This window comes from Microchirus variegatus (assembly GCF_963457635.1).
Source record: "Microchirus variegatus genome assembly, chromosome: 19".
NCBI lineage: Eukaryota > Metazoa > Chordata > Actinopteri > Pleuronectiformes > Soleidae > Microchirus > Microchirus variegatus.
Genome location: NC_139820.1, coordinates 7975611 through 7998994, shown reverse-complemented (window position 1 = coordinate 7998994; position 23384 = coordinate 7975611). Strand labels below are relative to the sequence as shown.

Genomic DNA, 23384 nt, shown 5'->3' with positions numbered 1-23384 from the left:
AAAACAAGCGTCTCTTTACTTGTAGCGGAAGTCCCGCCTCCACTCTCTCCGCTTCGTCTGCTACGGCCGCGGTAGCTCTCCCTCTCCCTCGCCTCACGAACCTCTTCTGCTGACACGGAGAAAGACGACGAGGACGACATTTGACCAGCTGCGGATACCGTAGCGCTCAGGGAAGGGAGGGGGTGAGCAGAGCAGCAGGTCTTTGTTGTAAATTTCAGACTCTCCTCGAGATGGCACTATAAACTACTTACTTCCCCTTTAAATCTAACTGATTGAAAACAAATAGACATAATCGATCCCTTATCCCCACTTGTTTACATGCTGCCATTCCTGAAGGTGGAAAGCGCTAACCGCTACATCACATATTGCAGACTGGCCATTATGCCCACTGCTTACCACTTGATGCTGTTACTTTAGTTTTCAGTTATAAGATAAACATTTGACTTTAAAAATCAACTTTTTAATCATTTAAATCCTTACATTTGGGACTCTGGAGGGTCTTATGTGAAAAAAAAGATGACTCAATCATGTTTTTGTGGTCCTCCTCAGTCTAAGTACAGGAGGTAAAACACGCGATGTTGACTTCCGCACGCACTGGGACGTCACAATGCTCTAAATTCCTGGAATTGTTGTGTCACGGAGCTCCGCTTTGTCCGTAAAACACGCGAGAGTGCAGGCGAGGGCAACATTATCTGAAAACCGGAAGTCTGCGAAAAAGTTCTACTCTTGGCTCCACAGTGCAGCACAGAGTGCTACACAAACTTCCAGCCTCAGAGGATTTATCTGTCCAGTGGATACATGTAATATATGACGGCAATGTGCCTGCTAGAGCCTGCAAATGATCACTTTTCCAAATGCTAACTGATGTTAGCTCCCAGTAGCCTCTGTGGCTGATGTCATTTCCCGTCCCTTAAGTTCCGTTTTACTTTTTTGGTGGACCTAAAGAGATACTACTAAACAGAGCATTCTGAACAGGGCTGTTTTGGCAGGGTGATTTAACTGCTGTTGTGCTTCATCCTTAAAGTATTTTGACCAAAGCATGTCACAGACATGTTCATTAGGACACCAGGGAACTAGTTTAACTTTGAGAAAGAGGGTATAACATATATGACCCCTTTAACTCAAGAGCTCATTCATCCTAAAACGGACAGAAAACAAGTTAAGACAGAGACAGGTACAGCTTTTGGCTATTGGATAAATCTGCATTCATTCAAAATGCATTACTTAATTCGATGTATAATTCTGACACAATTGGGAAAAGTGGTGCAGAAAAATACTACGGGAAATGTTCAGACCTGGGCTGTTTATGATTTATATTTCCCAGCAAACTTCACTGACATTCATCCTGCCCTTTTACTTTTCAGAAGCGCTGAAGGCCACACAACCTTATTGCCATCTTGCCAAACCTTTAACCTTTTCACACTAAACGCTCCATCACTGGCTTGGTGCACCCTCTCGGCCCAACACCCAACACCCTGTGTGAGATATGCACTTTAAAAACTTGCTGCTGAGTGATGCGTTCAGACAAGATTGAAGACACGAGAAAGACTTTGACTTTTACAGAGTTACGCTGTGACAGAATTTTCCAGTGAGTCTGTGTTAAATCACCCCATGACACTGCAGGTATGCGGAGGAAAAAAATGAAAGGAGAAAGCCCTGGGCTTTTTGAAACATTATAAAACTCTTTATAGAGTTACTGAAGAGGGACAAGGTACATTAATGGATTGTCTTTGTGAAAAGACTATACGTGTAACGTTTGTGCGTGTCAGACAGACAACTGTGTGCTCAGATGAAAAAAGGATTTCAAGATCACTGAAGTGTAAATGCTCCACAGAAACTCTGGATACTCAAAAAATCCAGCTCAATGTGTGCCTTTCCGGCTGTAAGGGCTATAGGCACAAATCTTTTAAATACATTAAATTAAACGATATATAACTTTCTTCAGATACTTTGTTCACCCGCAGTCACTTTGTTACCCTAAAGGCCACATTATACTTCTCTGACTGCGTAATGCGCTATCCGACTGCGTAATGCGTTATCCGACTGCGTAATGTGTTATCCGACTTAGTAATGCGTTATCCGACTGCGCAACCACGGAGACCCCTCGAGCCTTCATAGTTCTCTGACGTGGTGCCGGATACACACTGCAATTTTCGGCCGGATCAGTAGGGGTCGCTAAGCAAAGTTGTTGTGCTTCTTGCTACAGTGAGCACTGGCGTCCGAGAGAGAAAGACTGTCTCACATGAAATAAATATTTTTCTGTGTCACCGGAACACAGTTTTAAAGCTCCCATAGTGGTCCTGTTGCACATATATATTATATATTAGTTATGGAGGTCTACTTACATACATTAACTTGTTTTTATGGTCAAAAACCTCCTAGTTGCTGTAAACGATCGGATAGAAATCTGTCTTTTCTGACGCTCTCCTGAGCCACGATATTTCAGACATAAATCTCACCCCCAGAAGACAGAGTGTGTTGTGATTGGCCAGCCGGCGTAGAGGCTTCCCAACTGTCTTGTGATTGGCCAGTACCCGGAAGTGACATATTCAGCACATCCGCCCCCTCTGGAACGGTGGATGCACTGCTACTCATTATCAAAACATTGTTTTAACAATGTTTAAAAATAGCTTCTTCACGACTCCCCGCCGCAGTCCCTTTTATGACTTTGACCCGGAGTCAGACCCAGAGTCAGAAGACACTGTCGCTCGTGAAACACCTCCACAACGGACGTTATTCTTCTTCTGCGGTTCAATGTACGCAACCGGATGTGCCCGGACTAGTGCCTGGAGCAGGATGATCTGCTGTTCTGGAGAACCGTTTACGTAACCGGACCGGGTTTTTTCAGAGATCTCGCTGAGCCCGAGATTACAATAAAACACAACGTTCTCCGCAGTGGCTGAACTGTTTGTTTTGAAACTTCAGGGCTTCGTAAACAAGGTAATGACGCAAATACACACTAAAAAACAGCGTTAATTGGAACTTTCGGTCTCGGTCCGCTTTAAGATCATTTGAGGCGAGAAATTGGCCATTTAGAGTCTAAACATGTGGTTTTTGTAATAAGATACTTTATAGTTTGGCAGCGATGTTGTCATCAGTGATCAGCTCCGCCTCTGTGGACCCTCGGTGCGCACAGTGGCCGGCACAGAGCAGCGTTACCTCCGCCTGTCCTAAGGACCAATCACAGCCTTTGTCGTCTCGGTTGTCCCTTGACGGAGTGACGGACACTTAAAAAATATTTCGTGCAGCCGGAGACGACGCAGAGACTCTCCGACAGCCTCTCCGGCGACGTAGAGGGGTCTCGGTAACCTATGTAGAGAGAACCTGAAACTTGGTTTCAAGGTCCCTTACTGTGAAACACAGACAATGAAACAGGTGATGGCAGACTACACGAGGAGGAACAATGTCAAGCAATCTCATGCCTTTGTACCTCTGATGGGGCACCAAGCTGATAGCTTAATAAGTAGTGAAGGACTAGTCTCACTTCTTCACAAGATCAGTCTTTCTACCTATTGACATACGGGGGAAAAAGCTGGAAATGCATTTAGTCTAAAAGAAAGTAAAGTAAAAGAATGGGGCAACTGGATAAGTTTACAAAACTAGTCACACGTTTGTTCCTCAGTAATAGATATGATGACTATGACTGGAAAATATTAGGAAACATTATTCAGAACCATGGCCAGGTTTGATAGTCTGAATAAAATACAGTTAATTACTGTTTTATGCCAAAGGTAAAAACACTTCCCACTCTCTCTTTCAAAACATCTCTAAAATCTAAAAGTAAAGTAAAACTCTTTTTCTTGTATAACCCCCAAAAGCCCTGCAGCATTATGTTCCATCTTTTAAAGGCCATTAACTAATTTGTTCCACGAGGAATGATCCTCCACTGAACGTTTCAACGCAGACCAAAGATTGTTGCTTTTGAGCAGAAGAAAATAAAATAAAAATACCAACAAAAATAGCTTCATGCTTCGTTTCTTGACACTTTGGTACAAGCGTAAAAACAGCCAAACACACACCCGAACGCAGGTTGCATAAAAAAAAAACATTCTCTAATAAAATAAACTAACAAAAATACCTTCAAATGGAAGATGCAGAAATATGGATAACATGAACAGGAAACACATGCAAGCAAGAACCATATAAGAACAAAAAAGTTCAAAGACAAATTTCAAAACAAAGGGTGTCTGGATAAATCCAGGGATCGTGACAGAACAATGAATTTCGGTATTTGCTTTGCTCTAAGTTGTTGTTTTGAGATAAAAAATAAATAAACACATAAATAATTGGGCAGTCTCCTCTTTGCTTCTTTAGTCAATATTTCGACGGTGGAGCCTGAGAGTAAAAACTATAGGAATCTGAACAAAGTTCCTGAAATAAACAAATGAACCAACCAAGACACTGGGGAGCACTGAGACTAAATAATACTAGGGAGGCAGGGATAATCAGACTGAGTAATAAGACGCGGGTGAAACTCATCAGGGCGGGGGTAGACAAGACACGAAGCAAAACTCAACAAGGTGCACACTTCAAAATAAAAAAACACAAAACCAGACACGGTACACTAAAAAGCAGAGGTAAGGAAACAGAAAGGACAAAAAAAAAAGTCTGAAATCAAGACAGCACCTCAAAAGTTTTAACCCAGAGACGGGTGGGCAGAACGGGGTCAGGGAGGAGGGCAAAGGGACGACCCAAGAGCAGGCCAAGGAAAGTGGAGGGGTGTGCAGGCAGATGGCCTGGAGTCAGAGCAGGCCCATGGGGAAGTTTAAGGAGACGCCTTGGGTGGCAAGGAAGCGAGACAAGTGTCAGGCCCGGCAGTGAAGGCGGAACCCCTCTGGATGCTGACGGACAGTCTCCAACTGAAGGTCAGGGGCACGAGGAGCCGGAGTCGGCTGGACTACTGCCACCGACTGAAGACGAGAGGAAAGAGTTGGTGCCAGTGAATCCGAAGAACTGGGCAGCAGCGAGTCCAGAGAGCTGTGGCTGGTGAAAAGTCCTTGATTGTACCTGGTGGCAGGAGGTGGCACTGCCTCCATCTATCCTGGGGAAGATGAGAGTGCCAATTTCGCCAAATTTGGTTTCATTCTATCACAAAGTACAGAAAGGAGGACCCAGATACAAACAAACAAACAAACAAACAATCTCCTATGCTTCTATAGTCGGTATTTCAAACGGTGGAACCTGACAGTGAATGTCTCTGGCAGGGGTGAAAGTAGTGTCCCACCAAAGGATTTACTGGCGGTACACATTACAAGAAGAGAGCAGCTGCCTCATGTATAAATGGTGTGTAAATGTGGTGTGAAAATATGTGGAGCGCGCCGCAAACTCTTGTCTGTCGCTGTCAGGTGGTGACACCTCAATAAAAAGCAACTGAAACTAAACCACAGCGTTTCAAGAATAATATTTTCTCACCGAAACTACAGCGACACGCACGTCCGTGAAAAAAAAAACAATAATTACGTCGCTGACGCGCCATAAAGTTGCGATGGTTTGATCAGAGAGGATGCGGAGAACGGAAATGGTCCCCACTGTGACGGTCCGTGCACTCTGCTATCCTGAAACTCGACACGACGATCAAAATTCATTCTTTTAAAGACGTAATAAGTCAAAAAAAACGAATCTCTTTATGTAACTCAACTAACTCCAAAGTTCACCTTTAAACTGCAGTTCAGCTGCTCGTGTAAAAATCAATCATGTTGACAGAGCTAAGGCTCGTTGTGACCCGGGAATGAAATTGAATCGGCTGCCTCGACTGCTACATGTCCTTTGTACCGCACAGTCACAGTTGTTTAAAATTTCGACCAAATCGTGCTATTTTATCCTTTCCTAAATAGGATAGAATGTTACAGATCCCTATGGCGAGGCTGGGTATTTGCAGAGGCATAGACGAGGATATAGATAAAGCAAGGAACAAAGAGAAAGCACTTAAGATAATTTGTTAGTTTTTGCCAGAACATATCAGGTTAAACAGTAGATTAAAAAAGGAAGATAGACAGTGTGAACTCATCAGAAGATTTACAGTTGAGAGATGTGCCTGCAAGTATGCAGGTTTAGTTGTTCATGTTCGCAGCTATGCAGATGGACGAACATATGTTGGGAAATGAGATTGTGAATGTCACTCTGTTCCCATAAAACCTAAAGTGCCCCTGGGAAAGGTATTTAAACCCACTCTTCTTCTCAGAAGCGACTGCCTTGGCTGATTTTTTTGCGCCGATAATGAGGGTAAAAAAAAAAAAAGTCTGCGGATTTCATGTCATCATCAGGTGTTGTTCGGTAGCTCAGTATGTAACGCAATTTTCTAACATTAATCAACACAAAATGACAAAGATGGTGTCCTTTTGGGTTAAGAACGGGTGAAGGTTGTGTCTTATTTATTTTTGAATATTTCTTCCTATGGTGGCCCTGAGCGGTCAGGGAGCGCTGCAAATATCACAACACAACGGAAGTGTTTCCAGGGGACACTTGAAAGTGATGCACGTCTCCACACCTGCAGGGTGCACCTCTAAGTTTATAATGTATAACCATTTTATCTTAATTTGGAAACCGGATGTCCTGATGCTGCCTGTCTGCTCGTTCTTAATCCCCTGACCTTTCAGGGCCACCGTATTATCCCCCTCTATGCAGCCATAATTGCACCTTGTTTTGATGCCACTATAAAATAAGCAGAACCTTTTACTCCTAATTGTAAAGTACTAATCTTAGGCAAAAAAAGATTGCTCAAGATTTAAGTTGGTAAAATAATTATATATTTGTGTCAGGATTTGTACTGGCGTAGGTTGTGTACGCAAATGAGTGTAATAACTTTCGGTCGTCGTTAGTACGAGTGAGTATAGGCTTAAGCAGCAGACGTGGAAATGATGTGTAACTCAAGTAAAGCAAATGAATCAGTCAAGAGATGACTGTCATGTTAAAGGTCCCATATTATACCCTATTTCTCCAAGCTAACCTAGTTCCCTGGTGTCCTAATGACCATGCTTTGGTCAAAATACCATTAGGATGAAGCACCACAGCAGTTCAATCACCCTGCCAAAACTGCCCTGTTCAGAATGCTCGGTTTAGTAGTATCTTTAAAAAAAATGAAACAAGGACAGGAAATGGTATCGGCCACAGAGGCTACTGGGAGCTAACAGCAGTTAGCATTTGGAAAAGTGATCATTTTCAGGCTCTAGCAGGCACATTGTTGTCGTATATAACATGTATCCACTGGACAGTTAAATCCTCTGAGGCTGGAAGTTTGTGTAGAACTCTGTGCTGCACTGTGGAGCCAAGAATAGAACTTTTCGCGGACTTCCGGTTTTCAGATGCGTGTTTTACGGACAAAGCGGAGCAATTCCAGGAATTTAGCGCATTGTGACGTCCCAATGAGTGCAGAAGTCAACATTGCATGTTTTATCTCCTGTACTTAGACTGGACAGGACCACAAAAACATGAGTGAGTCATCTTTTTTTCACACTTTACCGACTGATAGGACCTCCAGAGTCCCAAATATAGGGATTTAAATGATTAAAAAGTTGATTTTGCATAATATGGGACCTTTAACTCTGAGCTACATCGTAGTGAACCTCATCTTACCAGAGAATGTTATAATTTGTCACACGATGATGTGAATCACAACACAGGTGGGTAGATGCAGTACACTGATCGATGATACTGTATGGTACAGAGAAGTGGAATTGTAGGAAATAAAGAGAAATGTACTTTAAGACAAAAAAGGGACTGTGTTTGTGTGTTGGGGGGGTGGGGGTTGATGGGGGCTTGAGCAGAGACAAACACAATCATACAGTGAACTTCTTGCTTTTGTCTATTTTTCTCTGCCTCATTGCTCTCCCTCCTACAGTCATCATATCTACGCCTCTCTCATTTTTTTGCCTGTCCCTTGCCTCCTGGGAGGCTTCCGGCTGTGCTCACTCTTTCTCCCCCAGCTGAAAATGAACAGAGGAGTCCTGCTGGTAAAAAAAAAATGTTACACATTCCCACCACTTTATCTTACTCATTTAATTCTTTCCTGTGTCGTTTTTCAGCCGCCTATTTTTTTTTTTTATTCAGTGCCATATTTGATGAAAGGTATTTTTTGTGTGTACATCTCTTCATTTCTCACTCTTTGACGCTGTTGTGTTGTCTCCCCACACCTTTAAAAAAAAGATAGGTATCAACTTTTAAAACCATATTAAAGTTATAAAAACGCTGCTAATACAGTGAAACAGGTTCATCTGTGACAAATAAAAAAGGCTTTTCCCAATTCCTATTTGACAAACACAAAAAACAAGCAGAGGATACTTAACTCAACACAACTCTTACATGCATTTATAAAACAATTAGTATAAAGGTTTTTCAACTATGTACTACAATCCTGCCTGGAGCACTGGAAGTCTGGTATTTTGCCTTCAGGTACTTAAAAACTGGAAGTGTTTGCCAAAAAAATCGCACACTTGCTCCTTTTTTCCTTTTTTGTTGTCTTGTTATCATACAGTACAGTCGTTTAACAACAGAAACCTTGTATCTATATATTGCATCACTGTTTTGTTTGCATAAATCCATATAATTCATCACACTTTACATCAGACTGTTTAATCTTAAAATGATTTATGAAGCAACGGGGAAAAAACAACTACACATACAGTAGCTGCAATATAATGATAATGAGGCAATTTTCTGATCCGAATACTTCATTTGGGCTTAATTTTGATAAAATAGCAATTGAACAATTGATGAATGAATTGGCAGTTGATAAATTAGAGCTAACATGGATGAAAAACACATAATTTTTTATGTGAAACATGTCAAGAGAGCCTTGTACTCTATTATGAGGGCTATGACTAAATAGTATGACTGGACTGTGGGTATTTAATGTTGTTTTAGCATCATATTTTATTTTCCAATTTCATTAAAAAGATCTACATCATAGGGTTGGCCAAGACTTGTCAGTGGCATGAAACTCATTAAAAAAACCACTCTCTTATCTAAAGTTACAGTTGAAACAAAGCTCAGTAGGGATCAACGCGCAAATCGCAATCTGTGATTTATACACCGTTGTAACCCCAGGGTTGAACTTTCCCCGTCTGTGTTTTTCTCTCTCTATCCATGTATGTGTGTGCATGATTAACTGACTTAAGATAAGTCCTGGGAGCTGATTGGTCCTGCACAGATGGTTCTGGTACAAGAGGCCAGGCTTCCTCCGGTAACAATGGACTTTTCTTGAACCACTCACAGTCAGGCGACCAGCAGACATCTTTATTGTTTATTTTTAATGAGCCTTTAAAATGGTTTGTTTATTTTGTTGATAGAGATTTCTTGGGAGTTGAGGGGGGGGAAAGAAATCCCTTTATTCATGTTGCTCCCAGGTGTTCCCGCAGGCCTGGACATAACAACGCAACCACCCACACTGACCACCTACCAGCCTGTACGACTTCATTCTAGCACATCTTCCACTAGAAAAAAAAATACTACATAAATATATTTTGGCAAAACAAATTAGTAGGACATGGGTTGATTTCTACGATAGGACCCAGGGTTGATATGTGCACAGGGCTCAGTGTAAAAGCCTTAGCAAAACAAACACACTGTTGAAAGCTGGAGGCTTAGCCAGACTGTAGAAATAAAATCATTTTGCCGTGTCTGAAACTGTGTACCTCACACTTGTTATTTTGAGTGCATGGGTGTGTTGACACTGACAAGTATGCCAAAAATGCAGCACACTAATACCCAGAAGGTGCACTCAAAACTGCCAAAAAAAGTTGACTGTAAAATGACGGAAAGTTCTCCACCTCAAAGGTCACCATCGTGACTGCATTGTGACAGACATTGCCACGGTTGCTATCTCTAGGTACTGTGTGCACAGTGGGTGTGTTTGATTTGGGACAACACGGGTGACATCAACAACATTCTTAAAGTACAGTGGTTTCTTTTTTAGTACTGAGCCCCCTTCCTTTGTGCTTGAGATGCACTGTCCTTGCAACCAACCTTGGCACAAAAAGTATCTTACCTCAGCTGGGTGGTATTTATTATCTTTTTGTGCAGAGGCCGACAGGGGCAAACGCACTGCAAACCCCAAAACGCCAGCAAAAAAGAAAACGCCAGCAAGTAACAAAACAACAGCAAATAAGAAAACGCCAGCAAATAAGAAAACGCCAGCAAATAAGAAAACGCCAGCAAATAAGAAAACACCAGCAAATAAGAAACACCAACAAATAAGAAACACCAACAAATGAGAAAACGCCAGCAAATAACAAAACGCCAGAAAATAAGAAAACGCCAGCAAATAAGAAAACACCAGCAAATAAGAAAACACCAGCAAATAACAAAACACCAGTAAATAAGAAACACCAACAAATAAGAAAACACCAGCAAATAAGAAAACACCAACAAATAAGAAAACACCAGCAAATAACAAAACGCCAGCAAATAACAAAACACCAGCAAATAAGAAAACGCCAGCAAATAAGAAAACGCCAGCAAATAACAAAACGCCAGAAAATAAGAAACACCAGCAAATAAGAAAACGCCAGTAAATAAGAAAACACCAGCAAATAAGAAAACACCAGCAAATAAGAAAACGCCAGCAAATAAGAAAACACCAGCAAATAAGAAAACACCAGCAAATAACAAAACGCCAGCAAGTAACAAAACGGAAGTGCTCCGGGTCTGTGGGGGCTTTGCTGGCGTTTTCTTATTTGCTGGTGTTTTCTTATTTGCTGGTGTTTCCTTATTTGCTGGTGTTTTCTTATTTGCTGGTGTTTTCTTATTTGCTAGTGTTTTGGGGTTTGCAGTGCGTTTGCCCCTGTCGGTCCACCGTATTTTTGGGATGCTGGGATAATCGGGAAAGAGGACGTCTGATTTCAGGACATTGCAGGACCAGCTACATTATTAACACATCACACCGTCTTCATTAAATGTATGACACTCATCGAGAAATGTCAACGTCTGGGAAAAGAGTCCTGCATCAATAAAAACACACACAAGCGCACAGGCATTCAGATACGTTATGGATTGTTCCCATAACTGTGCTTACTTTCTCTCTCACACACACTTTCTCTCTCTCTCTCTTCTCAATGATTTCCCTGTGTGTCTAATCAATAAGAGACAAAACAGAGCAGGGTAAGGCCGATTGTCCTTGTTGTACCAATAAAAAGGGAAGTATTAGATAAATCCAAAATCCAATCTCGGGACAGCAAACTGTAGGTGAGGCTGTAGTGCAAATGTGGTTCTGGTTCACCTGTCTTCAGGGTTTTACTAAAAAGTTGCCAATACAGTGAATAAATTGTGGCTTTATATCGGAATTTCCACTTCAGCAACAGTAAACGGGAAGCTCCTCTACAGATGACACAAAACTTGAAATCAGTCACTGTCATATTAGCACAGTAGCACGATAGCAAAAGCATTGTTCAAAAGCACCGTGCAAGTGAAATTGCTATTTATTTTATAGGGAACACTTGTGTGGAGAGCAGCTTTTTCCCAAAGGCCCAGTTCAAAGAGAATTGGGCCTTTTCTAAATTTTAATGATTTCCAATTACTTTGACACAACCCCCAACTTCTTAATCAAAAAAAAACAACAAAAAAAACAGCTAGGGGCAGACTCACTTCTGACTTTTCTAAAGCTAATTAGGTGGTGCTCTTTGCAATCCTACACCACGCTCCTCCATTTGGCTGCTCATGTGAAAACCAAATCGACTCATGTTCTATCAGACTTTCTAAATAAGTGTGGGAAGAGGATCTAGTTCGGTTCACATTGCTGTTTCTACTTTTCCAGATAAACAGTGTGTTGCTCTAAGGGCGCTTTCACACCTATAGTTCGATTGCTTTGGTCCGCACCAAAGTGTGCGAACGAAATACCCATTCATAATCGGGGGGGGTCCCATCTCCCCCTGAATTATTGGCTATCTTCCCTGTCAAATGTGGGCTTGTGTTTGCCTTTTCCACAGCGCCATTTGGAAAGCAACAACATTAAAACATTAAAATACATCATTACAGATAAAATCATTTACATTTTGTGTGGTTTTGAGGGATAAGAAAGCATGCAAAGTGTATATGTAGTATCATATACTGTATGTAAAACTGAAATTATAAAAAGCTTTAGGAAAAAAACTTGTTTTCCAATTACAATGCAACATGTTTAGACCCCCCTCAAGTTTTGCCTTTGAGGCTTTCAGGGGTCTCGAATGTTAATCAACCTATATTTCGCACAGTGCTTTTACATATGCATAGTTCTAAACAAACCAAAACAGACCGCAAAGACCATCGGCACCGGAACCAGACTAACCCCTGATTTCCAATAGGCACGCCACCGCCGCGGAACGTCAGCCTCACAGTCACCGGAGTAGCGTGGCATGGCATGACTGTAATGCGCCCGGTTGGGGATTGACGCTGGGCAGAGGACGGCGCAAAACTGCGGTGCTGACTCGCCCGGTGGAAATTCTGGGTAATCCCGTATCTCATCTCATACCCATAATTCATTAAACTATACCATTTCCTCCCATTTGGTTTGGCCGCTTTCACACCAGAGGAACCGTACCAAAATAGGGCGGATAATGCGGTCCGAGACCACCCCTTCAGGCAGGTCTCGAACCGGTTGATTTGGTGCACGCCAAAGTACCAAGATTACAATCACACCAATGCAAACGAACCGAAACCAAGGGACCAAACACGTTCGGTGTGCACCAAATGCTGAGGGTGTGAGAGCACCCTTAATCCTCATCATCATCATCATCATCGTCCACTAGACAAGTTTTACTCACTTTCATATCAAACAGTTTCCAAACAGAATAATAACAAGAAATATAAATATATTCTGTTCTCAGCATCAGATTTAGTGGTTTCTTTTATAATTGAGGCAGCTGTTTGATGTGTGGTTCAGAGGGGGAACCATTAAGGCCGCAGGGTGAGTCAGTTTCCCATTCTCTACTTCAAGGACTCGTAAAAGTTTACGATGTGTGATGGGGTTCAATTGAAAGTATCTGTAGGACACAGGAGCATTAAGAAATATTAATACTCTTGTCATTTAGGGACCTTCTACATAGAAACATGTAAAACAACTTGTGTAATGCATTGGCTGCAGAGCGGTTCGATTGATCAAGAACAATAAGAGCGCAGTTCTCTCCACACTTAGAAGCTTTTACTGGGATGGAGAGATAAATGTCAGAATGCAGGACATTATGAGAAATAAGGTTTTAGCAGAAGATTGTTTTCTATGTTCAGACCTGTATTAACTAACTGGGGCTTGAAGTGTCACTTCAAATGGCAGCCATTTTTGCTAACTTCCCTTTAGCCTTCTTTGTAAATCATAGAGATACCATAATATGTGCAGTTTTCTCTGAATCAATACCTCACTTTTGAGAAAAAACCCCCCCACAAAATACAATATGTTCTTTAGGTACATTCTTTTTTAAAACTTTGGCTTCATATCTGAGACAGTGACAATCCTAAGCCCACTTTTTAAAAATTGTTAACCTAAAGTAATGTAACCTTTCTCTATGAAAGCCTTTCCCATGCTCCTGTATCTGACAGGGCTCTATAGCCATATCTATTCTGAGATAGATACATGGAAATAGATCCAGGGATAGAGGAAGGGGCACAGAACAAATCCCTCTCTGATGCCCTTGTCTGTGTTTGGGGCTAAAACTCTCTAGGGAGCCTCCTCATGACCCCAGGACTTGGACAGGAGAAGGCAGCGCAGAGGGAGGGATAAGAGGATGAAAGAGTGGATGGAATTGGAGATATTGACTTGGCAGCATATTGTTTCTCTCTGATGTGGTGCTGAGTATCAAGTGAAGTCAGAGACCTGAGGTAACCCATTGTTTGCTAGCATCAGTGCAGTGGACGATAAGCTACTGTTGTGAGATTGCTTTAACTTTTTGGTCAGTTAATTGTCGATCGATTTTTGTCAGAATTGCGGTTTGTGATTTTCTGCAGTGGTGGTGCCGCTTTGGCACAGGTACAAATCTGAGGTATCCAGTGGATAATCCATCCATCCATCAAGTACCGCTTTATCCTCCTTCGCGGGGGGGGGGGGGGGGGGGCTGTGCCTATTTCAGCTGACGTAGGGCGATAGGTGGGGTACACCCTGGACAGTTCGCCAGTCCATCGCAGGGCCACAAACAACCATTCACTCACACTCTCCCACCTACGGTCAATTCTAGAGTGACCAATTCACCTAATCCCCCAGTGGATAATATAATATAATAATCCCTTTTTTTTGGGTATTGTACCACACAACCAAAGAGTCCCTTTGTAGTCTACAGCGTATTCTATCATTTGATATTTGTCCAACTTTCCTTTGGGTTGTTCCCCATTTCTTTAGGTTTTACATCGTAGAAATAGGTTTTCTTAGATAGCGCTTTTGTTTCAACTGCGGCCATACTATGGGATGCTCCTCCTCCTGTCATTAGATCTGCTGACAGTGTGGACAGTTTTAAACTGCAACCGAAGACTCACTTGCTCCGTATAGCATTGTGTTCTTTTTACTCTTATCTTTTTCAGCCTATTCCGCTTTCTATTCTTTTTAATTTAATTTGCTGTGTGCAATCTTGTGTCTACTTAACGCTCTGCTTTTTATGCACTTTTATTGTGAAGCACTTCGCGATTGTATCTGTGAAATGCGCCATATAAATACAATGACTTACTGACTTACTCAAGTCTGTCAAACTGCCTGAATGACTGTCACTCTAACTTTCCAGCCACTCATTCCTTTTTACCACAGTGTCTGTTGACACCTTTGGCAACTCGCTGTCAGTATTTATTGAGCGATTCCAGGACACATGTCACTCACACAGACAAGCAGTAATTGTACTTTTTTTTTTTAACAGTAGCACATTCTCCTTGTCTAACTGTGTATTGTGCTTATTTCAAGTGACATATATTCTATCCTCTTCCCGTGACACCCACCCTAACAACAACAATAACCACAGCAGAGATGGGCAATTTTTGTTTTTGGAATGATAATCTCACCGCAGTGAGATTTTATACTGTAGGTAAATAATTAAAACTAAACCCAAAGGCCAACCAACAACTCAACCGACATCATATGTCTCAGTAAAAAAGGCAAAGGAAAACGAAATAAATGACCAAGATCTCAAATAAACCTCAAAAGAATAGACACTGTTTTGATTTGAGTCACAAATTACAGTGGGTGAAATACAAATAACCAACAAATGAAAGGTTAATCAGTAATCTGACAGACGACAGGGAACATGCTCGACACCTGATTTCATCATTTCAACGTTTGATTTGTTTTTTTGATTTGAGTATAATGCACCAGCTGTACAAAGACAGTTTTGCTCATGATTGCCAGCACATAGAAACATAGAGTTTTTTTTTTTAAGGCTCTCATACAGGTGCAAAAGGAGTTTATATATATATATAATATATTTAATATGTTTTTTATCCATTTTAAAATAAGCAGATGCAGTGAGCATCAAACCTTGACCGATACTTGATGTTGTCCTTTCACCTTGAAGCCAGGTGCCCTTTACTTTGTTTTGCTAGATAACATAACAATAGTAGCACTCTTTTTCACATTTCTTATCTGCCTAAGGGTGAATTTGCACTGTTGTGGTTATGGTGTATTAAAAGAGCAACCTCAGCTGCATATTGTGTTAATAATGGAAATCTGTTTTATTATAACAGAAAACTACACCAGCTATACATCCTCAAACTCCTCCAGGAGACATTTATTAACTTTTGTAAGGATAATTCATCATTTTTCAATTTGTTTGTTGGTTGCCAGTCTATTGTCAGTCCTTGCTTCCTTTGTCGCGCGATGTAGACGCCGTCGTGAAGGCCTCTGTAAGGACTGTGCAGCTTAAAGGAGATGCCAACCACAGTCTCTTTTCCAAATTGGCTGGTTTCTGCCCTAGTCCCTGCCACTTCCTGTACTCTTTTAAGGAAGATGAATGAAATCAAGGCTTGCAATGGTCAAAGAAGAAGATTGATGGCACAGTGTCCTGAAGCATTCTCTGTAAAGCAACTGAGCATTTTGTTAAGATGTTTCTACTATAACCCAGATGTAGAACCTGTAGAAGGATCTACACTCTTAGAAATAAGAGTTCCAAATAAGGGTTAGGGTTCCAAATAAGTTCCAAAGGGGTTCTTCTACAAGGGCTGAGGTTCTACATGGAACCTAATGGTTCCAGTAAGAACCATTTTGATCCAAAGAACCCTTTAAAACCCCTTTTCTGAATAAAGGGTTTTAAAAGGGTTCTCCTATGAGGACAAGCCGAATAACCTTATATGGTTCTACGTAGCACTTTTATTTCTAAGAGTGTACTGTTCAAGATCAAAACATGAAGGTTTAATTAACCTCTGCTCAGCTAGTAGTTGCTTTTTCCTTCTATTGTTACTTGCTACATGAAATGTATCACCTGACTCTTCTGAATATCTGTGATTCTGTGGTGAAGGCACCAATCTATGGCTTTGGTGGACAGTCGAAGACACTGGCAAGTTGTTGTTGGCGTCCATGCCACCTTATCTATGGCGTCCTCTCTGTTTGTTGCCCTGTAACGCATATGCCACAGGAATTGCGTTTCTACACTGATTCGGTCATGAACAGGGAAAATATACAGCAGATATAAATGGCTCTGTTTGTTTACATTGGGTCAACTTATTTCCAAAAGACTGATATGCAGAACTAGGGTCGTTTTTTAAAGCATTTTAACCTATGTTTTGCAGTATAAATTCAGTTTTCAACACTCAGTGAAGCCACGTTACATCCAGATCACTACGTGCAACCATTATCTGCAGAAATTATGAGGCCACCAAGGCTTTCTTGGAATCCCTTGACCTGTACTCTATCATGCAAAGTGTGTACGATCTATCTTTCCTGTTTTCTTCCGTTCTTCTACCCCCCGTTTTCCTCTGTGTGACTGTAAGATAGATCATTAGTTTTAAATGGATTTCAATCCACTCATTACATGTCCCATTTACCTTCACTGCATAACGCTCTACTTTTCATAATGAGACAGAAGAGATCGGGCGGGGGCGGGAGTTTAAAGCAGGAGAAAAGGAAGGATAAATCTAAGGGAAGACAGTTCACACCAGAAAAGGACGAAACAGGAAAAGAGCAGAAAAGCATACTTTTCTTTTTGGGGAATTATCTATAGTGTAGAATATCTAACTCTAACACAACTGAAGAAAACATTATTATCATAACGACGCTTCTGTCTCTTTCTTTCTCGACCGCTGAACAGTCATGTATAAGGTGTTAGTTTATTATTATATCCAGATTTATGCATAGCCCTTTCTGTTGACAGTCTTCTTCATGGTGGCGGTAATGATGACAAGTTCAATTTAGTTCAAACCGATCCACTAAGTGCTTTTTTTAGCAGCTATTATTTGTTTTATGTCTCTCCGCGATGACGTTCATGACACAGAATCTGTTAAAATTGATGGAAATTAAAAACAGCCCTAATAATATGCTGCACTGATAATTGCACCAGTCACATGAGTGCTTCCTTTTTTTCTCCATGGACCTTTATCACAGGTTTCTTTTCCTTACTTATTTGCACTGACCTCTTCAGTGCTGCCATGTTTTTCTGTATCGTTCTGTCCTCATCCGACCCCATTCCACCTGCTATCACTACTCTGTTTTCTTCAAGCAATCCCCTCATCTATTTTTGATCCATCAGCATGTGTGGGCTCCTGTTTCATCGACAACAAATTTGGTGTTGCTTTCACTATTCTCTCGTCTCTCTCTTTTGATCCGTCTAATACCTTTGTATCAAGTTATTTCAATTTCCCCTTGTTCCTGAACCGTATTTTATGTCTGACTTTTTCTTTAAAGGTTATTGCCTGGAAAGAAGACATAGGGAGGTAGATATGAGTCTACAGAGCCTCTTTGTCTAAGTTTGAATATCCAGCATCTATCTTTAAAGTGTCTGTGTGTCTGTGACGGGCATATCTTGGTGACTGTTAGTCAGATTGACCTAAGATTTTGGATATGGGTTGAGCACGGCCCGATGGCGTGCATCCTTTATTTACATTTTTTGAAGTATTTTTGCTGATTTATCACCCTCCACCAGGCAGACAGAGGCTTTTCAGCAGCAGCTGCGCTGTCTGGGCGGGGAGATGGGAGTGAAGAGGCTGTCCTCGCGGTGGGTGAGACATTTTCACACGGTTCAACGGAGAACATGGTGTTATACTGAAACGAAAAAGTCGGTCCATTCACCAATACGCGAGCACATATTTATTTAGCATTAGCATGCTACTATTTTGCGGCTAACTTGGCAAACTTGTTTCCAAAGGTAAGCTAGCGAGGCTACGATTGGCATTAGAGTAGGGCTAACATAATACAAACACTGTGCAACCTCATTAGGCACAACTAAATTTTTTAAATTTTCGATTAGCATCAGCTTAGCTAGCTTTTGTGACCAGGAAGGCAGCGACTCATCAGCAGCAGCTCCGCTGTCTAAAGCAGGGAGGTGGGAGTGAAGAGGCTGGGCTAACTGGGTGAACCTGTTTCCAAAGTTAAGCTAGCGAGGCTACGATTAGCATTCGTGTATAATACAAACACTTTGCAACCTCATTTTGACACAACAGCTAGCTACGCTATTGCTAATCCATCCATCCATCCATTATCTACCGCTTTATCCTCCACCAGAGGGTCACGGGGGTTTTGTGTAAAAAGAAATGAGCTGTTGCCATTTTGCACACCCTGAACATGTACATATGAGTGTATCCCATTATCGGATGCTAATATGACTCAAATCCCTGCGGGAGTCCAGTTCCAGATTAAATCTATTCTAACTTCTGCCTCCTTCCACACTAAGCCTTTGTGTCACCTCTGTTGCCCTTTTCCTCGATATTTTGTTTGCCCTCCTCTATATGTTTGCCCGATCCCTGGCTACTCCTTTCTCTGACTTGTATCGTGGGTTCTTCCTTTTTTTCCTTTTCCTGTCTTTCTGTTCGTGTTTTTTTTTCCCTTCCTAGTGTAAGGCCAGCGTAATGGCTATATTATGCTTTCATAATTACATAAAATGAACTCGCCCACTTAAAATAAGATTTAGCACAGCTAATCTACTCTACATTACACCCTGCATTACATGTGCATGTTTTAGTAAGTCTCTGCTTGGTAACAACGTGACCCCAGCACACAGTCGCCTGCAGGGATTTTGTTCCCTCTGTCAGGCCTGTCAGACTGCCAATCACCACCACATGTCTTTCTGCAGAGAGCCGATTACAAGTCGCAAGCACACTGTACCACAGGGCTGGCTGAGCTATAGGCCACATATTTAGTCTTACATAACAACACGTTTTTACCCTCATTTTTAATAAATACATACATGTATTTGTGATTTCCCACTAATCACACAGAATAATATATTGAAAATAAGGTGAATGCTTGTCTGACACACGTTCACTTGCAAAAACGATATAGGAGACACTTACTTTAGGTCCTGGAAGGGCTCTGCCCTTACATGTGACGTCTCTACAGAATGGCTGAACACCACACCTTCATTCCCTGGAGAGAGAGAGAGCAAGAGCGGATGAAAGAAAGACGGTACGTTAATTCGCAGTTTGTGTGGAAATCTGCACAATATTGCATCATGCGACTGTTTTGTAGAGCTGTATGGGACTCTTAAAATGCATGGCGATTGGAGCTCCATATACTGTATGTATATGTATATATATATATATATATATATTAGATATGAATAAATAACAAATACTGCATGTCTCAACTGGCCCTCAGTGCATGAGCTGAATAGACGAGTTGATGTTTTGCATTCTTTCAGCCGTTTCAGCTGCCGTTCTCTCACCTCCATCACCAGTAAATGACAGCAACAGTCACCTCTAGACCTCCTCCCCTTTAACTCTGCGTCCTCTGCTCACTCATTCCTCCAGAGTGCATCTAATAGAAAAATCTAACCAATTACTGGGGTAGATATATTATGTGAGTGTGCAGCTGTGTAAGTCCTATTTGTGTGCAGTTCAACTTGGATGTTGAATGTGTGAGTTTTTTTATAAATGCACATTTATTCCTAAACATCAACAACAACAGTACACACACACATATTTCTCACTCATCTCATAGGAGAGAATGTGCAAATGAGAGAGTTAGGAAAGTAGTGACCGCAAAAAGGTCAATGTTTCTATCTGTTTTCCCCCTAAATACCCTTTTTTTCTCTCTTTGGGCTGTTTCTCCATTACAGAAATGAAAAGAAAAAAAAAATTCATCCGCTGATCTTGTTTCGCTGCACTCATTAAAAACACTCTGTCTCCAAGCTTATAATGTGACTATGTGCCTGTGTCTTAGAGCAACCATATGACTCAACAGAACTAAGTCCACCCTTTGCCTTCCGTTTCTGACATTTATTAAAAAGCTTGCTCCTGAACGCAGGGAAAATAAATCGCGGACTGAAGATTAGCTAATAGTTTTAGCCCAACAAACAGCTTAGATGAGTCTACAGCAGGGGTGTCAAACATACGGCCCGTGGGCCAGAACCGGCCCGCCAGAGGGTCTGCTCTGGTCCCACGGGATTCATTTGTTGTTGAAAAACTATATGAAAGTACCTCTGTGATGTGTAAATGGTAAATTTAGGGGTAATATTATTGAAATAACAGTTATTTTTCCTCATTTTTTCTCATATTTTGTAAAAAAAATATACTTCATTAAAGGTGCCATATGTAAGAATGTGGCCAAAAACGGTTACTACATTCAAATTCAAAATACCGAGGTCTTTTAGGTTTCGTTTTTTGACGTAACTGGCAACCCGTGGCCGCTCGGCAGCTGAGACTCTACGGACTGCAATGATCGGTAGACGGCGGTAGGTGGCGCCACATGCCAAAACATGATTTCAAAACATAAACATGATTTCGCAGTGTGCAAAATATTTTTTTTTAATGCAAATATTTTGTTATATGAACATTATTCCTGAGTCTCTGTGACATATTAGGAGGATTTTACATAATACACCTTTAAAGGTAAAAATAAATAAAAAAAAGGGAGAGGGGAATTCAGAGTTCTTGTTATTATGGGTTATTATGCTATTATTTTACTGGTCCGGCCCACTTGAGTTCAAATTGCGCTGCATGTGGCCCCTCTGGTCTACAGAGTATATGTCGGTGTACATCCGTACCTGTAACTCGGAGTTTCTCCGTACCGATGCTTATCTCCTCTTCGTCTGCTGAGAACAGAACTCGCTCTCCGTCCGTACTTCTCACCTCGAACCTCTGACATTGAGCCTCCACCATGTCTGAGCCTGAGAAGGTGGACATGACAGAGAGAGGGGGGGGGGGGGGTATTGGGTTAAAATTGATAGCAGAGTAAAAACACGTGACATGTACCATCTGGTGGACGATCTCATTGAAAAAAAAAAAAGGTCTTTACAGAACCATTAGTGCGCGACAGTTTAGCCTGAATGACTACAGAGGGATTTGAACTCTCAACCCCAGCATCTCCAGTATCTGTCTGTACGGTTCATGTTGTCTCAGTCTGTAGAGCTTTTGGGAGTTGTCATCATCAAAAAAAAAAAAACGCATGCGGAACAATGTCCCAGTTTGAGGAGAAAAATCCAGAGATCAAGCTCTCCTCCAACTTTTCTTGTACTTTCTACTGAACAAACAGTCAACTTTTGACAGTGTATTGCGTCTGGAAAGGGAAAGTGCTGTTCAAATGACGTTCATTTTGGGTTTGTTTCTTTAGGATTTGATGATGGAGGCGACAGCGACATTGAGATCTCGCTGAGCCCGAGATTACAATAAATCACAGCGTTCTCAGCAGTGGCTGAACTGTTTGTTTCGTAACTTCAGGGCTTTCGTAAACAAGGTGATGACGCAGATACACGCTTAAAAAACAGCGTTAATTGGAACTTCCGGTCTAGGTCCGCTTTAAAGCAGGCTCTCACAGGAGCTCGTGTTCTATTCAGAGGGAGCCGAGCTCCCCTGTAATTGAACTGGGAAAGCCTTTCAAGAAAAGTGTGGTTTTGAAGACAAGGTAAATCAACTGACAAAGTTGCTAAATTAACCACTGTGGTCACAGTGGCAGTGGCAAGATTAATCGACTGTTAATCCTTTTTATTTTGTGATCTGGATTGTGATTCTAACCCTGCGGTGAGGGCGAAACACAAGTCTCGAACGTGTCTCTCTCCCCCGTCCTCTTCCTTCATTGTCAATTAGTGTCTCAAGTGTCAATTATTAACCCACACTACCTTGTCAGTCAAAACCAACCTTTGTTAGCAGCCATCAACTTCGGAATAAACTCCCCTTTTCCTCGTCTATTTTGGGCTTTCTCCTGTCTATGAAGCCTTTCACTCCTCCTCAGACTGTGTCTGTGTGTGTTGGTGGGGAAGACAGTTAATGGTGATGGTGCTGGGAGAGTTGCTGTCACTGTCATCTAGCTGGTTTTCCCTTTAGCTGTTCAGCTCTTGTCCCCATAACACGGCTCACAGTGCAGGTTTCCAGGTCAGCACATTTCCAAGAGTTTGTGCGTATTATTATTCGCAGAGAATGTTCTCCTTTTCTTCTCAGCGGGGGGGGGGGGGGGGGGGGTTCATGACATGAACGGATCTAAAACGGCAGGAAATCTGTGGCCACGTTGGTTCAGAATTTAGAAAAGTTTGTGGACACTATTTGGACATGGTGCAGACCATCTTTAGTATTAGACGGGGGTTATACAAGACATAATACTTGCCATGACATGACAGTTTATAATAAAAAGTGCATTTACAGATCAGTGTCACGCTGCCATAAAAATAACCATATGAGGGCAGGATCTGAAATTGACTTAAGGGACTCACTGGGCAAGGTGCGGGAGGCAAAACTCCTCCTGTAAATGTTTCTTTCTAAGCCAACATAATAAATTGAGTTTTAATGGTACAGTATGTTATTGAGAAAACAAGGTTATTGTGTTTAATGCTAAAACTAATTCAGCAAATATATTATTCATAGATGTCTTTAACGTTGGCAATCCAGAGAAAAAGTTCTCCAGGTTTGTGACAAATGGCCTTTGCTTCCACACAGGAAAACTCCAACATCGCCTCGCCTCCATTTCTCACATGACACGGTGGGGTAAGTGCACGAGGTACAAACTCTTAGCATAGGGTTTTATTATATGATTATTTTGGATCAAATATTTACTCCGGTGAGGCCCCTGAGACTTATTCCCATAATGGAAAAACCTACCTGCATTTGGTACTTTGGTGAATGTTAATTTCAGGCCACTGCATACAGGTATGGAATATCATGTTAAAATGAATAGGTCTTTAGCTACAATATGACTCCATATTCCCTTCACAGGGGCGTTATGAAACGCCATTGGATGGTAATAATGGGAGGGAAAAATATACGGTGAAATTCACAGTGCGTAAGCGCACAACACCAGCAGTCACAACAGGAGGCAGAAATGGCCAGAAGTTATTTGTTTCACATGATTGCTTCAATAAAAAATGACTGCCAGC

General features: G+C 41.6%; 1 protein-coding gene across 1 annotated transcript in view; it reads right to left on the bottom strand.

The window, feature by feature from the left end:
• Nucleotides 1-23384, bottom strand: part of LOC310940830 (zeta-sarcoglycan-like) — a gene marked incomplete at both ends in the record, with an annotated part of 150909 nt that overhangs the window by 23990 nt on the left and 103535 nt on the right. The window contains 2 exons of the mRNA XM_083905853.1: nt 19375-19447; nt 21066-21188. Coding sequence (XP_083761979.1) covers nt 19375-19447; nt 21066-21188 — 196 coding nt within the window. The remainder of the gene's footprint in view (nt 1-19374; nt 19448-21065; nt 21189-23384) is intronic.